The sequence below is a fragment of the Phascolarctos cinereus genome, unplaced genomic scaffold (genome assembly GCF_003287225.1).
Source record: "Phascolarctos cinereus isolate Bilbo 61053 unplaced genomic scaffold, phaCin_HiC Scaffold_5;HRSCAF=322, whole genome shotgun sequence".
NCBI lineage: Eukaryota > Metazoa > Chordata > Mammalia > Diprotodontia > Phascolarctidae > Phascolarctos > Phascolarctos cinereus.
This window is the reverse complement of record NW_027555958.1, coordinates 7,809,015-7,828,998: the sequence shown is the minus strand read 5'-3', so window position 1 is coordinate 7,828,998 and position 19,984 is coordinate 7,809,015. Positions and strand designations below refer to the sequence as shown.

General features: G+C 45.3%; 1 protein-coding gene across 1 annotated transcript in view; it reads left to right on the top strand.

Annotated features, from left to right (window-relative positions):
• The window catches only part of DRC11 (dynein regulatory complex subunit 11), a 225,896-nt gene that overhangs the window by 189,353 nt on the left and 16,559 nt on the right, over window positions 1-19,984 (top strand). Inside the window, exons 16-17 of the mRNA XM_020974919.2 lie at window positions 5,972-6,058; window positions 17,762-17,939. Of these exons, the coding sequence (XP_020830578.1) occupies window positions 5,972-6,058; window positions 17,762-17,939 (265 nt within the window). The remainder of the gene's footprint in view (window positions 1-5,971; window positions 6,059-17,761; window positions 17,940-19,984) is intronic.

Below are 19,984 nucleotides of genomic sequence, written 5' to 3'. Positions count from 1 at the left end.
TACAAAACATATATGAGGAGGTACCAATCACAGATTGAGACAAGAGAGAGACAGAGACCAAGTTAGAGAGAGCAAGTGAGAACCAAAGACAGCCAGAGATGGGGTAGGGAGTGAGAAAGACCAAGAGAGAGAATATATGAGCTATAAGAGAAGACAGCGTGCTGTGAGTTGATTTGCAGGAAGATGGTCTGATGAGCACAGCGGCCCAAGAGCCCGTGAACAACAAACGGAGTGAAAGCCTTTAGGTGTCTGGCATACTGAGCTTGAATCTGAGCCCACTTCCGTGGCCCAGTTCACCAGCAGACCTTGCTCCAGACATCCTAGAGGCAAAGGGAATCACTGAAGAGTTTTGAGGAGGGCCATGACCAGGCCAATCCATGTTTTGGCAACATTAGAGAGGTTGAAGCCTGCCAGAATAATCAGGGGCCTATCTCAGTAGTCCAGACAGGAGGTGATGAGGGAGTGAACTGGGCTAGAGGCCTTATGATTAAAGAGGAAGAGCAGGTTGCAAGTTGTGGCCATGGAGGTGACAGCTTTTGGAAGCTAATTGGATCTGGGTCTTAAAAGCAGGGGAAAACTCAAGGATGTTGAAGGATGTTGAGGTCAAAGATGTGACCCTTTGACTCCAAATCTATGATACTACAAGGGCCTCATATCCTTGCTGACAAGATGGAAATAAAGCCATGATGACATACAGTCAAGAGGATTTGAAACTTGACAGTCTGTCAACAAACACTCATTGAGTACCTACTATGTGCTAAGCACAGGAGATATAAAAAGAAGTGAAAGGCAGTCCCTACCTTCAAGGAGCTTGAAATCTAATGGAAACTAAGTAAAGGACCAAACCCATAGTGGTAATTAGTGACTAGATCTATATCAAACTTCAAAGAAAGCCCACAGGGTTCTGTTAAATATCCTTATTAATGACATTGGTGAAGTCATTGACAGTTAACCTGTCCATTTCAGGATACTGTGGTCCAGATAGATATCAATCTAAATAAATAAAAAGGTCTAGACTTGGGTTCAAAAAATCAATTGCAGAAGGACACCAGCGGAGGGACACCTTGCTCAGCCTTGTGGCCCTATGGCCACCCAAATCCAATATCTGCTGGTCTCATCTTGCTCAGAGGTGGCTGGGAGAAAGGAGCACAGAATTCCGAGTTATGCCCCTGCTCCCATGCCCAGCTGACATGAAACACACGTTACTGTGGAACAGCTAATCTTGTAGAAAAGAGAGAAGCTGGGCTCAGAAAGAGTCTGCTTTGTGCAGTTGGTACTTAATGTATGACTCTTTGGGATCCATCCAACCTTTGAATGAAAGGAAAGCAAATGGGTATCCCAGACTCAGCTGTTTTTACAATGAATTTCCTTCCCCCTTTGGAGAAAGAAGCTGTTGCCAATTTTTTTTCAACAGCAGGACAACTGAAAAGGCCCCTTTCAAGAAGGTCATAAATATAGAGCCAGACCAGCATTGGAGGCCACCTAGCCCAATCCCCTCATTTGAAAGAAAAAGAAACTGAGGCCCATGTACTTAGGTAGTGAGTGGCAGAGCCAGAATTCAAGTCTAGGTCCTCAGGTTCTATACAAGAGGTCAAGAAGATTTATATTCAGATCCCACCATGTCTGAATTCTCACATCCCACCTTGCAAACTCTGTGACCCTCAGCAAGCCCTTCCCCCAGGCTTGCCTCGTGTCCCTATCTACAAAGTGAAAGGGTCTGAATTGCTGGCCCCTAAGGTCCCTTCTTGTGCTAAATCTATGGTCCTGTGACCCTGTGACTCTAATCTCATAGTTTTTTCCATGATTCCAAGCTTCCTCCAGAAGCTTTGGCCAGTCAGAGAATGGTCCTTCGTGGGCCTTGACTTGGAAAGGACAATCTAAGTGACCCCTTGTTTCTGCCTATTGAGAGATGGCTTCCCTTAGGACTCCCCCAGCAGCCATCAAAGACTTAGAGAAACTGATAGAAAAGGTCAGGAAAGGCCTGAAGAGGCCTCCAGAGCCTGGAGCTATCTTGTTTCTTATTGTCCTATTGGATGTCATCTAAGGGATGTTTGCTAGGAGGTCTTTACAGACCCTTCAGTTTGTGTGTCCCCAGCATGGTTGGGGGTGGGATGGGGGCAGGGATGTAACAAACCAAACAAACAAAGATCCTCCAGGAAACAAAGCCCTTCCGCCGGATTGGCTGAGGAGGGTTCACGCCTGGGCTTTTTCCCATTCAAGTCCTCTAGGGAGTCAATCCCCACCAGCAAGCGGCCCCTGCTGCTAGCTCAGCCTGCCTCAGAGACTGGGACCAGGGAAGGAATTGTCCCCTCAATGAGACCCTTTCCCAGGGCCCTGCAAGGAAGGGAAATGAGAATTCATCCTTAAAATAACCAGAGTAACCGGAACTACAGTCAGCATCAGCATACAATGGGCGAGCAATACATTCAAAAAACTACCGTAAGAGTTCATGAAACTGGGTCTGGAGCTCAGCCCAAGTGAGACCCCCTCCCCCCCACCCCATTTCTAGGCCATCCTCAGAATCTTTGAGAGAGGCAAAAAAAGACAGTAAATCACAACGAGAGTAGTGCCTTGAGCTCTCACCAAAGAGAAGATCCAGGCCTGGACTGAGAGAACACATGGGGCAGATGAGGACCATCCCCAGCCCACTGCGTGGGTGGGACGAGGCACAGGGGCAGTAGTGGCAGAACAGGGCATCACTTATCAGCTGCTTGGGCCTTCTCAACAGCCAAAGAAACAAGCCCAGAGAGGTGTGGGACATAGGAACACAGGTGACAAGGGGCAGTGTAGGAGGCTGCACAGTGTAATGGACACGGACCTGTTCTCAAAGCCCGGCTCTGCTGTTTGCCGCCTGCGTGATGGTGAACAAACCATCATTCCTGGGCCTCAGTTTCCTCATCTGTAAAATGAAGCAGTTGGATCAGGCGACCTCTCGCTAAATCTGTGATCCTAGGGTGAGGGCTGCTCCCCCCTTCCCAGGCCTCGGCTTCCAACAAGGGGGTAAAAGATCTGCCCGATTCTAAATGCCAGCTGCCAAATATTCATCCAATTAAATTAATTCAACCTTAGCCCCAAAGCATTCTTCGAATGTCCTCCTACTACATGCCTCTCCTCTCTGAGGACATGCTATTCCTCATCGTGTTCCCCCAGTTCTAATGAGTGACCATCTTTCAAAGTAGTAAACATCCTACTCATATTAACACATATATCTTATTTTAAATTTAAGAAAATGGAGAGCAGGTGGTCAAATGATTTGTCGCAGATCTCCTTGTACTGGGATGAGCTTCGGATCTCAACTCAGAAGACCTGGGTTCAAATCTAAGCTGGCATTTACTGCCTGTGTGCCATTTGTCAAGTCCCGCATCCTCCGGGGGTCTCTCTTTCCTTGTCTGTAAGATAAGGGCCTCTAAGGTCCCTTCCAGCTTTGACTCTATGATCTTAAGGCCTCATGCCTCGATCCTAATCCACAGACAACCTATGATTGTGGAAAAGCACTCATCTTTCCTCCAGGAGTTAAATATTAGGCAAATGCTCCCTCCCCTCCCCCCCCACTATCAATTGGAAAAAACATTTTCTGTATTAAGAATGGAAAAAGGTCTGTATCTGGAGCTGGAGGACCTGGTTGCAGCCCCAGACCTGCTCTTTATGAGCTGTTTAATGTTTGCTAAATCCCTCCCCCACTTCCCACCCTCAGAATGATGGTGTTGGACCAGAAGATCTCTAAGCCCAGCCCAGCTCAGCTCCAAGTCCGATGATCTCACATCCAGTGGGCTTAGCAAAAGCTCCTTGGGTACAGCCTAAACTTGTTGCCGCATGGATTGGGTTCCAGGGCTTTTTTTTTTTAATCCAATGAGCAAAACTGAGGTCCCTGTGTGGTCCCAAGGCTGATCATCATGCCAAAAATGAGCTCCTGGTGTGGGCCGAAATAAAGCAACGTAATCCAAGGACCAGGCAGAAATAAATGGAGCACATCTGAGAACAGAGTGAGGTCTCCCCTGCCCCCCAGCTCACTCTTCTCCGGCCACGCCACCCCATCGGTTAAATGAGATTTAACATGGAGAACATGAACTTTGAATTGGCGTTGATCATTCTCTTTCCAGATGCTCATAGACGGTGTGGGCTGGATGAGCTTCCAGTCCTCAAATCCCACCTGCACAATATCTACACCACACATTAGTAGCCATTGAAGAATTGTTCCTATCTCCGGTTCTTTTCTCAGCCCTTGCCTATCTCCCACATACAGAACACAGCAGGGGTGACAGACACCTAGCCCCCTACCCAGGGGCTTTGCCCATCACCCCTGTGAGGCACTGCCTTCTGGCACCTCAGCTCAGGCTTTCCATTTGTGTCAGGCAGACAGAAAAAAAGACTGGTATCACCGCTCCCACTCCACTTGATTGTGTCTAACGAGGGAGACTGCAGCAGAGATGTTGTCTTTGCCATGGTTTCACACAAAGCCCCAAGTTGCTGGAAAAAGAGAGAGAGAGAGAGAGAGAGAGAGAGAGAGAGAGAGAGAGAGAGAGAGAGAGAGAGAGAGAGAGAGAGAGAGAGAGAGAGAAATGTCTGTCTCTTGGGGCTTTGAAGAGAATATCCCATGTGTGGTCATTATTTTTACCGGAGCTATAAATCACCAAGCGACATTTAGCCAAGGACCTCCATTAAGCCTCATCCATGTCCGGAGGTGCCCACACAGTCCCTCCAGCAGGGTTAGAGTCAGCAAAGGAAAGCCTGGTTGCACAGGGAATATAAAGTCTTGGATCTCTTTATGCTGAAGAAGGCAGTATTTCTGTGGGTGAACAAACCTGAATAAACTTGAGAGCTGGAAGAGAATGTAATTAATATGGAGGGGGGAGGAAGCCTCAATGTCCCATTCATCCCCAGCTGGAAATGCTTGTTCCAGGGGGCTATGAGGATGGGGCTCCAGATAAGCAGGAGGTGACTCCTCTGAGCAGGATTTCTAAGCCTTCAATGATACTTGCAGGAGAGAGGAAATGTGGAGGTGTGAGAGAAAGCATCCCTGTGTGGCATTGCTGCCCTTCCTGTCCTCATGGTCCATAGAGGTTCTGGACAGGATTGTGAATGAAGGTGCATGCCCAAATCAGGTGGTCTCTGAGTATGGAAGCTGTTTCTAAGAGGCTGTGGGGTTCAGTGGTGAGACTACCATATACTTGGGGGCAAAATATCCCACTTTAAATGCCAGCTGTGCTGCTTGCTGCCCAGGTGACCTTCAGCAAGTCATAGGATGACAGGTTAAGAACCGGAAGGGACCTCAGAGATATTCAAGTCCAACCCCTTCATTTTAAAGATGAGGAAACTGAGGCCCAGAATGGGTGGATAAGTGACCTGTCTAGGGTCACACAGCCAGGACCTGAGGAGAGGATTTGAACCCAGCTCTTCCTGACTGCAAGGCTAGCACTCTCTTCTCTGCACCTTTCGGGGGTTTGGCCTAGATGACTTTGAAGAACCCTCTCAGCTTTGCCTCTCTGGAGTTGGTGCCTGTTATCCTAAATCTCCAGTTCTCCCTGGACCTCCTTTCTCCCAGAAAAAAATGAAAGGATTGATCAAGATGCTAGCCCCTGATATTTGATCCTATGAGTCTGAATCACAAAACCTCCCTGAACCTCAGTCTCTTCCTCTGTAGAATCTGGGTTTGAGGTGGATGACCTTGAAAGTCGCTCCCTTCCAGGTTAAGGTCTGTGAGCCCATGGCATCCTTCTTGCCATACTCTAAACAAGTCAATGGGTCAAGAAGCAGTTATCGGGTCTCCCTGTGTGCCGAGTCCTGGCCTAATCACTGGGGCTTTTGAACAATGGAAAACTGGCTCAGAGACACTGTCCCAGAAAGTCCCACACAGCTAGGAACAGGGTGTTCACACGTTCCCTTCTTCACGTAGCAGCAAATGTGGGTCCAAGAAGGGAAAATAAGAAACAAACAAATGCTTCCAGTGAATTTATTGCTTTCCTCTTTTTAGGTGGCTCGGCTGCTACAACCATCAGTGGTCTGGATTGGAGAAACTGAAAAAACCTTCTACAAAAAAATTCCAAAGGTTGAAAAGGAGGTGATGGCCTGCCCCTGGTTACTTTCTAATCTTGCTTCTTTCCCCAACCCCCAACGAGGCCTTCTCAAGTACTGTATGCACCTCTGATCTCCTTTTCTGTCAGGGTCTGGGGTAGGGGTGGAATCTGGGAGTGGCAACATCTCAGGAGAAGGCCTAGCTCAGTTTGAGACAAGTCACAGGAAACTGGGGTCATGGGAGAGCAGCCTGAGCCTGATACCATGAAAGGAATCCTGCATGTAGAGTGAGAGGACCTGGGTTGAAGCCTCTGTCACTGTATGACCTTGGGTGAGTCTCTTCTCTCTGGCTTCTGCTTCCTCCTCTGCCAAATGAAAGGGTTAAACTAGAGCTGATAATAGCTAGCATTTATATCTCGCTTTAAGGTCTGCAAAGTGCTCAACAAAGGCACCCCATTGGATGACCTCCAAGGCCCCTTCTAGCCCCAAATCCATGGCTGTGTGATCTGAAGGACCCAGCAATAACCCGGGGTGGGGGTGATGAAACCCAGGAGAAAGGGGTAACCGAGTGGAAGCTGAAGAGTGAGCAGGAGTCTCTGATGGGCTTGAGGAAAAGAGCAGCAAGTCGTCACGGATTAAGATGAGGGCTTCATTTTGTTAGTAACAATAAACACTGTAATCCCTGGCCCTGGGAACAAAGACCCTCGGTTCCACAGGGAATGCCCTGTCTGCAGGGGCACCTCCAGGGAGCCCTGCTTCAATTGCTTCCTTCCTCCTTTTCTCTCTTCTTGCAGCCCCCCATGGTCCCTGTAACTTCCCCCTGCCAATCACCAGTACATTTCCCACGAGGTTTTTTTTTTTTTTGTTATTTTTTTAAAAGCAGTTCCCTATGATTGTTATTCCGCATCAGTTTGCACCAGAGCAAATAGTGGTTAGCTGGGAATTTCTAATTAAATTCATAAGGGTTTTAATCACTGTGGGCTCTTATGTTTTATACAGCACTTTGAGCAGGTAGGGATGATTTGGATAAAGAGTGAAAGAGCCATCCTTTCTTCTCCTAAATGATCACTGATTGCCCTATCATTTCAGAAACTGTTTAGAAGCCTCCTTTATTACTTGACACGGGAATGGCAATTGGCTCCCTCTCGTGGCTGAGTGCTCCGTTCAAAGGAACTCACTCCCGTGTTTCTGAAATGCCCAGAGCAACAATGATGGAGAGCAATTCATCTGTCAACATGCATTGTGCCTCCTGTGTGCCAGGCGCTGTCCTCGGTGCTGAGGAATGAGGTTGGAGCACTCCAAGAAATTCTGTGGCAGATTTCAGCCATTTTACTCATCTGCATCCAGGAAAGGTTTCAATGTTTCCATAAAAAGAGGGTTGATGCCATAGTCACTCAGCAGGCCATGGAGCTAGAAGGAGAGGACCTGAGTTTCAGGATGGCTCGTTCATTCCTCACTTCACAGCTCTGTACCTCAGTTTGCTCTTCTTTAAAAATGAAGGATTTGGACTAGGTGACCTCCAAGGTGTCTTTCAGTTCTACAGCTGTGGTCCTACAAGAGATGAATTCAAAACATTTAAAGGATTGTCCTATTGAGGAGAGGTTTGAAATTTTCTCTTGGCCCCAAAGGGCAAAACTATGATCAGTGGGTGGTGTGCTGGACTTGGAGTCAGGAAGGTTTGAGTTCAAATCCAGCCTCAGACACTTAACTGTGTAATCCTGGGCAAAGCACTTCATTTATCTGCCTTAGTTTCCCCATCTACAAAATGAAGATAATGATATGACTTACCTCTCAGGGTGGCTGTAAGGATCAAATGAGGTACTATGTGTGAAATGTTTGGTAAAACTTCAAAGGATACATAATGGCTAAATCTTATTATGGTCATTGAGGAGAAGTAGAAAACCAACCCAATTTAGTCTGGATGTTGGGAACATCTTCGTGCCAATGAGGGCTGTCCCAAAGAGGAATGGGCTGCAATCAGGAAAGGGTGAGCTCTCCTTTGCTGGAGGTCTTCCAGCACAGCCTGCCTGGCCACCTGTTGGGGAGGCTGTGGGAGGGATTCCTGGTGGGAGATAGATGGGGCTGGAGGCCCCAGAGGTCCCTCCCTACTCTGAGATTTGGGAGCTCAGTTCCCTTCCTCATTCCTGGAGCTTTTGTGTCACTCCACCCACCCCTTCTGGGAGCTGGTCAGTGGTTGTCATATGCCAAATGCTGCAAGCCAATCTGTGCCTGCATTTTCCACCCCATTACACCTTGTGACTTCATCTACCAAAAGCCATCCCAACATCTCAGCTCGTGTGTGCCATGCAGCAAGAGGACAGCTGTGCTGGCCATCATCATCATCATCATAGGGAGCTAATGACACTAAAGCAAATTGGAATTGCCTTGTGAAGGCTCACCCTCATTATCAACAGGCCACACTCGCCTCGCCGGGCCAGCTCTGGGGCAATGACTTGAGAAGTTGCCCGGAAGTAGTGATAAGGAGGAAGAAAGGGATGCATTAATTAAATGCATGAATATGCCTGTGGCTGCATAAGTAATAGATGGTGCCAATCGAAATCGAGAAGAGCCCAAGAATGGGAGGACGGCCAACTGAACCCACCTTTCATTTTCTATTTTCCCTTACTTATGGGAGCATTTACATATACACACACACACACACACACACACACACACACACACCACATACATCACACACATACACCACACACACACACACACACCCCACTATAAAGACTTTGACTCCAGACACTTAACCAGTACCAGTATTAGTGACCCCAAAGCTTCATATAGCAGCCTAAGGATATTAAAAATTCTCTACCAGACAGAGACCAGAATGTAGGGAGAGCGAAAATTCTTCATACCCAGCCAACCTATATTCAAAGTCCTTATGGTGATTTTGTATTGTGGTCACCATCCATATGATTCTGGAATCTGTGATCTTGCTAGAAAGATATATAAATGGATAGATAGACAGACAGACAGACAGACAGATAGATATTTAAGTAATCCACAACCTCACTCTGAAAAGGAGGTCAGAATAGTTTATATTAACAATTGGATCACTGAGCCAAAAATGATATGCTGTTGGAAGTCTGACACAGACCCTACTCGCCAGCTATGTTTGCTTATTATGGAGGCAGATTCTAGGACAGTGAGCTGCAAAAGTCTCAGCTGGTCCATAGGTGGTGCTAAGAGGTACCTACAGCATCAAAGTTGCTTCTAAGCCACAGGAACATGGCCCTTAAATGATGTGGTTTCCTTACAGGCTGGGCATGGAACGGTAGAAAGGATGGAAGATTTGAAGTCATGAATTTGAATCTCAAAAACTCTTTGTGACCTTGGGCAAGACACTTTGCATCCTTGGCTTCCTCATCTATAAAATGAAGAGTTTTGGCTAGATCACCCTTCCAGTTCTAAATACATGTGCCAGGACTTCAAACTTCCTAAATTTCTGGAGTTGAGTAAAAACTAGGCAGACCTACCCTTAGGAGAATTAGGGTCCCAAGAACTCAGGTTCTTTTTGCAGGGGAATTCACTCACTCCGTGGCATTAGAGACAGAGCCGAGATCGAGCCATGGTGGCTGATAGATGATGCAGTGAGTGGGTAAAACCCTGGACTGGGAATCACCAGATCTGAGTTCAAATCTCAGTTCTGCCATTTCCTACTAGTGTCATCTTTGGCAAATCACTTAAAGCTTCTCTGAGACTTAGTTTTGACTCTATGACCATTAAAATCTCTTTCAGCTCCAAACCTCAGTTCCTATGAAAGAAGTGGGATTCACATCTTGGAATTAAAGACTATTCTGCCTAGAGGCACCTTGGAGAGCATTCAGTCCAAACCTCTCATTTTACAAATAAGGAGAGCAAGACTCAGAGGGAGAAAGCAACCATCTCATTGTCAGCCAGCTAGGCAATGCCGGGATCTCCTGTCTACACTGTCCCAGTGTGTCAGCCTCTCAAACATCAGAAACTGAGTGTGACATCAAGTACTTTCTGTTGCATTAAGAAAACATCCAGACCTTGGTTTAATCACAACTTTAGAGTTATCCAAATTAATGTAACAGCACAGAGCAGCAAAGTTGTATTTCTGTCTAATTTCACTGTCTCTAAGAGCAAGGCTGGGATGATAAGCTATCACTTCTTTGTCGATATTAGGTCAGCTGGCACCTCAAATCCTATCTACCAAGTGCTTTCCAAGTATAAAATTAGTGTTGTTTGTGTTATTTAATTTATTCAAATAAAAATGAATGAGACAATTACATTATAATGTAATCCATGAGATGGGCTGAAAAGGTAACCAATGATTGCTCTGTAGGGGTACTCATTTCTTTCTGCTGAAGAATAGCAGAAATTACATTAGAGCATCTTGGTAAATGAGTCACTCTCACCCTCCTGAGCCCTGCTGTGACTTCTGTGGAAGCTCAATTGTTGTGCTGGGAAGGGACTAAAGCCCATCTTCACCACTGAGTCACCAACAAGGCTTTAGCTTCTGGGGAGTTCATTTCTCCACCCAGAATTAAGGGCCCCTGCTTTGTTCTGGGAGGCCCTCGATTCCTGCTTAAGTGACCCATGCACCGTAAAGGAGCCTGTGACTGATTTTGTCTTCTGAGCCTGGGCTCTGGGTTCTCACTCTATGAAGTGGACAAACCTTCAAATTGATATGCCTCCAAATTATAGTAGGAATACTCATCATAGGGGGCTATCAAACAAAGCCAGTCAGAAATGAAGGTTTTTAAGGCTCATTAAGCAGCAATTGCCAAAATAAGGGATCTTAATAACCAAAGAACCTTGACAATGTTTCTGGTATACATCCTCTTCTCTCCACTCCCACAGCCACCACCCCATTCCAGGGCCTCAGTCGCTCTCACCTGAAGGAGCCTTCTGCTTGGCCTCTCTCCTGCCCCAGTCCATCCTCTCTACTCAGCTGCCAAAGCCATTTTGCTAAAACATCAGTCTGACTCTGTTGCCTCCCAATTCAATAAGCCCCATGGCTCCCTCTTGCCTCCAGGATCTGTTTGGCAGTCCAGCCCTTCAGAACTTGGCCCCTTCCTACCCTATCCTTTCACCCCATGATCCAGCTATACCAGGCTACTTGCTGGGCTTCATACACAATACGCCACCTCCCATCTCATTGGCTATTCCACGTGCTCTCCCGCTAGCCTTCACCTGTTAGCTGCTCTGGCTTCCTCCAAATTCAGCTCAAATCCCACCTTCGGCAGGAAGCCTTTATCTCCCCTCCCCCTTTACTTGATCCAGCAGTTAATGCCTCCTTTCAGAGATATCCATTTTCACTGGCTATATCTTATATGTACCCATTTACATGTTGTCTCCATCATTAGGGTGTGATCTCCTTAAAGGCAGGGACTGTTTTAATCTCTCTTTGTGTCCTCAACACTTAGCATGTTGCCTGGCACACAGTAGGCACTTAATAAATGTTTTGACTAATTGCATTATAAAACAGACATAGGTTCCTTGTAATCATGTCACTGAAAACAAAACTACCATCCACCATTCCTAAGAGTACCATAAGTGAGCTTAGAATGTCCAGTGGAAAGAGGTTTGGTTTTAAAATCAGAGGACCAGAATTCCCATCCCTGCAAGCTCAAAAGTCACCAGGGCAACATTATTGCAGCAACAGGTAAACAACCAGGGCCTACAGTCCCTGAGACAGTACTCCTTCCACCCCAGGAGAAAATTCAAATTTAAAAGAAAGGAAAAAGGCCAAAAAAGATGAGCAAAAACACAACAAAAATGAATCTGACCATAGAAAGTTATTATGGTGACAAGGAAGATCAAGACACAAACTCAGAAGGAGAAAACAATGTTAAAGCCCCAAAGAACAATGGAAAGTGGTCTCACACCCAGAAAGAACTCATGGAAGAGCTCCAAAAGGAGCTTAAAAATCGCATAAGAGAGGTAGACAAGAAATTGGGAAGAGACATGAGAGTGGTGCAAGAGAATTATGAAAAAAAGAGTCAACAGCTTGGAAAAAAACTGCTTAAAAAGTAGAATTGGCCAAATTGAAAAGGAGATATAAAAATCCACTGAAGAAAACAACTCCTTAAAAAGTAAAATTGGCCAAATGAAAAGGAAGTACAAAAGCTAACTGAAAAAAACAAGTCATTAAAAGTTAGAATTGGTGAGGAGAGAAGCAACTAGGTGGCTCAGTGGATAGAAGTCAGGAGGACCTGAGTTCAAATCCAGTCTTAGACAAATAACACTCATTACCTGTGTGCCTCTGGGCAAGTCACTTGACCCCAATCACCTCACCAGAAAAAAAGAATTAGAATTGGGAGTAGAAGCTAGTGACTCTATGAGACATTAAAGATCAATCAAACAAATTCAAAAGAATGAAAAAAAATAGAAGAAGCTATAAATACCTCAAAGGAAAAACAACTAACCTGGAAAATAGATCCAGGACAGACAATGTCAGAATGGTTGGACTGCCTGAAAGCCATAATCAAAAGGAGGACCTGGACAGCATCTATCAAGAAATTATCAAGGAAAACTGCCCTGATATACTGGAAACAGAGGGCAAAATAGGCATTGAAAGAATCCACTGGTCACCTCAGGAAAGAGATCCCAAAATAAAAATTCCGAGGAACATTATAAGCAAATTTCAGAACCATTAAGTCAAGGAAAAAATACTGCAAGTGGCCAGAAAGAAGTAATTCAAATATCAGGGAGCCACAATCAGGATTGCACAGGACGTGGCAGCTGCAACATTAAAGGATCAGAGGTCATAGAACATGATATTCCAGAAGGCAAAGAAGCTAGGACTGCAACCAAGAATCACCTACCCATCAAAATTAATCATAATACTTGAAGGGGGGAAATGGTCATTCAATGAAATAGAAAGATTTCAAGTTGCCATAAAGAGAAGACAAGAATTAAAAAAATTTATCTCCAATATCAAGACCCAAGAGAAGCCTACAAAGGTAAAAACAGAAAAGAACATAAAGGATTCAATGGAACTGAATCATTTACATCCTTATATGGGAAGCTGATGGTACAGTTCTTAAAAACTGCGCCACTACTAGTACAGCTAGAAGGAGTATACATAGACAGAGGGATATTGGGATAAGGCGAATCTGAGGGAATGACATAAAAAATAATTAAGGTGGGGCAGCGAGGTGGCACAGTGGATGGAGCTCCAGCCTTGGAGTCAGGAGGACCTGAGTTCAAATCCGGCCTCAGACACTTGACACTTACTAGCTCTGTGACTCTGGGGGCACTTAACCCCATTGCCTAGCCAAAAAGCAAAGAAGAAGAAGAAGAAGAATAAAGGGATAAGAAAGAAGAGCACACTGAGTACAGAAGGAAGATGAGGTAAATTATTTCATATGAAGAGGCACAAAAAATCTTATAGTGGAAGAAAAGGGAAGGATGGGTGATTGACATCACTTGAACCTTATTCTTATCAGTATTGGCTCAAAGAGGGAATAATATACACAATCAGTTGAATATAGAAATCTATCTTACCCAACAGGAAAGGAGGAGGGGAAGAAATAAGTAAAAAGGGGGCAGGGACTGATGGAAGAGAGGGCAGATTGGGGGGGGGGAGGCAGAAGACAAAAGCAAAACACTGTCCAAGAAGGAAAGGGTGAAAGGAGAGAAAGGACAAGAGAAAAAATAGGATGGGGGGAAATACACAGTTAGTAATCATAACTGTGAATTTGAATGGGATGAACTCTCCCATAAAACAAAATCAGATAGCAGAGTGGATCAAAAAACAGAATGCTACAATATGTTGTTTACAAGAAACACATTTGAAGAAGAGAGACACATAGAGTAAGGAGCTGGAGCAGAATCTATTATGCTTCAGCGGAAGTAAAAAAAAAAAATCAAGGGTAGTAATTCTGATCTCAGATATAATGAAAGCCAAAAAAATAGACCTAATTAAAAGAGATAAGGAAGGAAACTACGTCTCGCTAAAAGGTACTATAGACAATGAAATAATATCAATATTAAACATATATGCACCAAGTAGTATAGCACTAAATTCTTAAAGGAAACAAAAACAGAAGGGAAAATTGGAAAACAAGCTAATTATAGACCAACATCTCGAACCATATACCAAGATAAGGTCCAAATGGGCCTGTGATTTAGACATAAAGGGTGACACCATAAGGAAATGTAAAAACTAAAAAAAAATCATTATAGAAGAGCAAAGAGTAATCTACCTGTCAGATTGATGGAAAAGGGAGGAACTTGTGACCAAACAAGAGAGAGAGAACATTATGAAATATGAAATAGATAATTTTGATTATATTGAATTTCAAAGCTTTTGCACAAAAAATCCAGTGCAACCAAGATTAGAAAGCTGGGAAACAATATTTACAGCAAGTATCTCTGATAAAGGCCTCATTTCTTAAATATATAGGAAACTGAGCCAAATTTTGAAAATACAAAGCCATTCCCCAATTGACAAATGATCAAAGGATAAGAACAGGCAGTTTTCAGATGAAGAAATCAAAGCTATATATAGGCACGTAAAGGAGTGCTCTAAACCGCTTTTGATTAGAGAAATGCAAATTAAAACAACTCTGAGGCACCACCTCATATCTATCAGATTGGCCAATATAATAAAAAAGGAAAATGATAAACGTTGGAAAGGATGTGGGAAAATTGCAACACTAATGTGTTCTTGGTGGAGTTGTGAACTGATCCAACCATTTTGGAGAACAATTTGGAACTGTGCCCAAACTCTGCAAACCCTTTTATCCAACAATACCATTACTGGGTCTGTATCCTAAAGAGATCATAAAAAAGGGGAAAGGACCCACATGTACAAAAATATTCCTAGCAGCTCTTTTTGTGGTGGCCAAGAATTGGAAATTGAGGGGTTGCCCATCCATTGCAGAATGGCTGAACAAGCTGGGGTCTATGAATGTAACGGAATGCTATTGTGCAATAAGAAATGATGAACAGGCAGATTTCAGAAAAACCTGGAAAGACTTGTACAAACTGATGCAAAGTGAAATGAGCAGAACCAGGAAAACACTGTACACATGTCAGCAACACTGTGTCATAATCAGCTACGACTGACTTAGCGACACAATAATCCAAGACAAGCACAAAGGACTCGCGAAGGAAAACGCCATCCACATCCAGACAAAGAACTGACCGACTCTCTTCACTTCCTCTCTTCTTTTTTCCTTTTGATCTGTTTCTTCTTTCACAACCATGACTAATATAGAAATATGTTTTATGTGATAGTACCTGTAGAACCTACATCAAATTGCCTACCATTTTAGGAAGAGGGGAGGGAGGGACAGAGCGAGAAAAATTTGGATTGCAAAATCTTGTAAAAATGAACGCTAAAAAATCGTCTTGCCATGTAATCAGGGGAGAGGGGAATGAAATACTATTAAAAAAAAAAAAAGCCCTACCCAACAAGTGGTTATGCAGCCTCTGTTTAAAGGCCTCCGTGTGGGCGATTCTGCCTACCACCTCACTCCCATTTGTCCCTCTTCTCATCTCTGGTTTTTCTTGTGCCTGCCTTCTCTGTCACTTATTCCAGTTCCAACACACAGAAAAGAAATCTGGGAACCAAAAGAAAATCCTCTTTTAGATGTTTCACATCTATTGCTATTGTGTGGACTTCAAATACCTCTAGGCCTGCCAAAAGTGGGGAGCAGCTCTTTCTTTGCTGTTTTTAGCTGCTTGTGGCTGCCAACTCCAAGGACCCACCTACCTCTGGGCTCATTGTAAGCTAGCAATGCCCATAGCACAGCGCAAAGCCACTCAAGGCTGCTGGGTTTGAAGCTCCTCTCTTTCCTTAAATGCAGATTCTGGAATTAGGGACTGACTCCACTCTAACTTCTGCTACTTCAAAATATACATGTAGCCTTTTCTTTTGACCTAAGGCTAATAGGTTGATAGTCAATAGGAAAACTCATCTTCCTGACTTCAAATCCAGCCTCAGATACTAGCTGTGTGACCCTAGGCAAGTCACTTAATGCTATTTGCCTCAGTTTCCTCATCTGTCAAATGAGCTGGAGAAGAAAATGGCAAACCACTCCAGTCTCTTTGCCAAGAAGACCCCAAATGGGGTCACGGAGACACAACTTAAAATGAATGAACAACAATAAATTCAGTGGGAACATAGAGGGGCATAGAGGAAGCTGGCTTTGCTGTACTTCAGTTATTTGTGATCATGGTGCTGGCATACAGGAGGGGCTTAATAAGTGTTGATGATTGATTGGAGCAACCCACAGCTCTCAAGAGGAATGGGAAGGGGGACTTGTCTGGTCCTCTCAGTGGGGAAGCTGTTGGATCCCCAGCTGAAACAAAAGAAAGTGGCTACAAAGAGGTCACTGTGTCATCAATCTCTATCTGGAAGGGACTGACCTTCAAGGCCATCCCCCCCCTTTACAGCACCTCACAGTCGTGAGCCATGTCTGGGGATCCAGAGAAGAGAGAAGGGAGGGAAGGGAGAAGCTATATGCCACCTGGGAAGGGACAGTGATAGGAATCAAGAGAGAGAAGAGGCAGCTGGAGTCCAGTGTTAGCTGACTAGGTCCTTAATTGCTAAGTCACCTTATGGCAGCATAGTGCCACCTTTGGAGTCAAAGGACCTGGATTCAAATCCTGATACTTACTATTTGTGTGACCCTTGGAAAGTCACTTCCCTGGACCTCAGTTCCTTTATCTGTAAAATGGGGTGGCAGGAGGACTAGGGATTGGAATACTTGGCCTCTGAGGTCCCTCTTAATTCTAGATCAAAGATCCGATGATCTACTTTGTGACATAGAGCAAGACACGACCTCTGGGGGCCTCAGTTTCCCCATCTGTAACATGAGAGGACTAGACTCAGTGGCTTCCAAGATCTCTGCACCTCTAAATCTGGGAGCTTCTGATCTATGTGTTGAACCCAGGACTCAGTCGGCTCCCGCTCAGCCCCTCCCATACCTGGCCAAATCATACAAAAACAACAGGCACCTAATCATTAAGGAGCTGCCTTTAACAGATAAGCTCCACCTCCTTCCATGACCAGGCACTGAGGAGGTTTGAGCTGAGACCTTGTATGCCTTTGCTGTGCCAGACACTGAAGAAAACACTTAGTTCCTCTCATAAAGCAATTCATTTACAAACAAACCAAGAGGGGAAAAAATCCTGCTGTACCCAGGCCTCCCCGTGAAGCCCAGCAAGCTTCCTTCCTGCAGGGAAGCGGCTGACGGTTCCCAGACCAGGCCAGAGGATTGGCCCCTGTGACAGGTGCTCGCGTTCTTCCTTCTTTCTTTCCTTCCTCTGTTCCACAAATGAATACTGGAGGAAGTACCAGCAGCCCAAATCACAAGGACCTACCAGGAAGCAAGCCCTGAACCGACCAGACGTGCCCATTGTTGTCCCAGGACACAGGACTCAGAAAATTTTCTCACTGAGAGTCAGAACTTTGTGACGCATTAGTTAGTTTGGCCAAGAATGTAACCTTCATGCTTGGCACAGTGCCTGGTTCACAGTAGGTGCCTTATAAATGCTGATTGATTGATTGATTGATTTGCCCTACCCTTAATCCTTCCCATTTATCCAGGCTAATCTCTCTCTCTCTCTCTCTCTCTCTCTCTCTCTCTCTCTCTCTCTCTCTCTCTCTCTCTCTCTCTCTCTCTCTCTCTCTCTCTCTGCCTTTGTCTCTGTCTCTCTGTCTCTTTCTTTGCCTTTGTTTCTCTCTGTCATTGTCTCTCTGTCTCTCTATCTCTGCCTCTCTCTCTGAGTCAGTCTCTCTCATCTTTCTCTTCCCTAGATGGAACCCAGACGCCTAAAAAAGCAGCTGCCCAAAATTATAAAGCTGATGAAGCCGGAGGATCGGATCCTGATCGTGGGCACCACCAAGCGCCCCTTCGAGGCTGATATCAAGCCCCTGTGCAAAGTCTACCAGAAGATCATCATGATCCCCAGGCCAGACTACGCCTCCAGATTCGGCAAGTCACCTCAGTTCCTTTTACAAGCCCAATCTCTCATAGCCCCAGCCACTGGTTGTGTTCTTAGGGGCATGCCTGGCTTTTCTCTTCCATCTTTCATCAGAAATGATTTAAGCAAAGCTCAGGATCTGGAGGAGCCTCCACCCCTGAGAATTTCATTGAAAGATGATGTGGAGAATATAAATCACCTGCTCATGAAAGCGCAATAATATGGCTTTGTTCTGTCATGAATGTACTCCACGTCATGTAGATGAGATAAAACTGGATGACGGTGATTATATGGGGCTGGGCAGATGACAAGAGCCCTTACGGATGCCAATGTTTCTTTTGACAGGAAGGGAGAACTGAATCCCTCATTGAACAGACATTTAGCGTCTTTTTCATAGCTTCTGTATCTGTCTTCCAAGGCACCAAAACATTCAGGTTCCAAAAGGACAATAAAGCAGTGTCTTCTCCTGCCTCAGACCTGGAGCATCCTTGGAGTTTAGGCTCCTAATTGGCTCTGACACGTGGTTGGTTGGTTGTGTTTAAGAAGCTGAGAGCTGTTTCTTTTCATGCATTTTATGACAGAAATTCAACTCAGCAGCATTTATGTAGCAGGCAGCATGTGAGCTGTCCTGCCAGCACTGTGCCGGGTCCCCAAAGACAAAAGGGAAATTAAAAAGTCCTGCCCTCCAAGAGGATGAATTCTCCTGGGCCATACAAAATCCCACCCAGTCAGAACCAACGAGCATCGATTAAATGCCTATTATGTGTCCCACATGGTGTACTGGTGCTAGGAAAACAGAGACAACAACGCAAGATCCTGGCTTCCAAAGAGCTTGCGTTCTACTCAGATGAGGTAGCTAGGTGGCTCAGTGAGCGGATAGAGTGGCTGGGCCTGGAGTCAAGAAGACCTGAGTTCAAATCCTGCCTCAACACCGCCTAACTGTGTGACTCTGGGCAAAGCCACTCAACCTCTGTCTGCCTCAGTTTCCTCATAACAGCACCTACTTCTCAGGGTGTTTGAGAGGACCAGATGAGTTAACTTTGCAAATCTCAAAGCACCGTGTAACTGCTAGCTATTATTATTAGTCAACACAAAATAAATGCGCAGTGAAGACATTGTCATTGGAAGGGCGGCAGGATGAGGAACTGGCCCTTGAGCTACGCCTTGAATGGAGCCGGAGGTTTTCAAAAGGAAAAGGTGAGGAGGAAGAGAACTCCAGGGATAGGGGAGAGAGGATCAGACATCATATATGGGCACAGCTAAGAGGCTTCTCTGGCTGGAATCAGAGCCTGTGAGGGGGAGGAGTCATGGACACAGTCTAGAAAGGCCATGGGGTGATAAGATCATAGACCAGAGCTGGAAGGAGCCTCAGAGCCCATCTAGTCCAACTGTCTCATTTTACAGATAAGGAAACTGAGGCCCAGGGAGATCCTGTGAATTGCCTAAGGCCCTACAGTTTGTGTCAGAGGTGAGAGTTTGAGTCAAACTGGGAAGGGCTGTAAATGCCAAGCAGAAGAATTGGTTTCTTTGTTGTATCCCAGAGGCAATGGAAAGCCCCTAACGTTTCTTGAGCAAGGGAATAACACAATCAGACTGTGCTTTGGGTGCATTGATTGGGCAGATAGATTTAGGACGGACTGGAGAAAAGAGGGCATGTTTATATTTGATAGATGATAAAAGAGATCAAAGTCAGGACTTTCTCTGGGAAAGCTTCTGGGTTTAGTGGCTGATCTTAACTCCCAGCTGGGGATTCTGTCCACAGATCCTTGGGGCTTCTCCTGTGGCATCATTGCTGGGGCTTTGTTAGCCCCTGATGGAGCACTGTGCCCGGGGAATAGGGGGATATCAGTTTAGCTGGAGGGGCCGGGTCATGGAAGGCTGGGAAAGGCAAGATCCTAGAGGCAACAGAGAGCCACTGGAGCTGACGGAGACAGAGATAAACCCAGCTCACAGTTATCTAATGGCTTACTATTCCCCAAGTGCTTTCTACATATCTCCTATGGTAGACTGGGGGGAGGTGGGTGTTGACATGGCCTGACTGTAATGTAAGAAAACT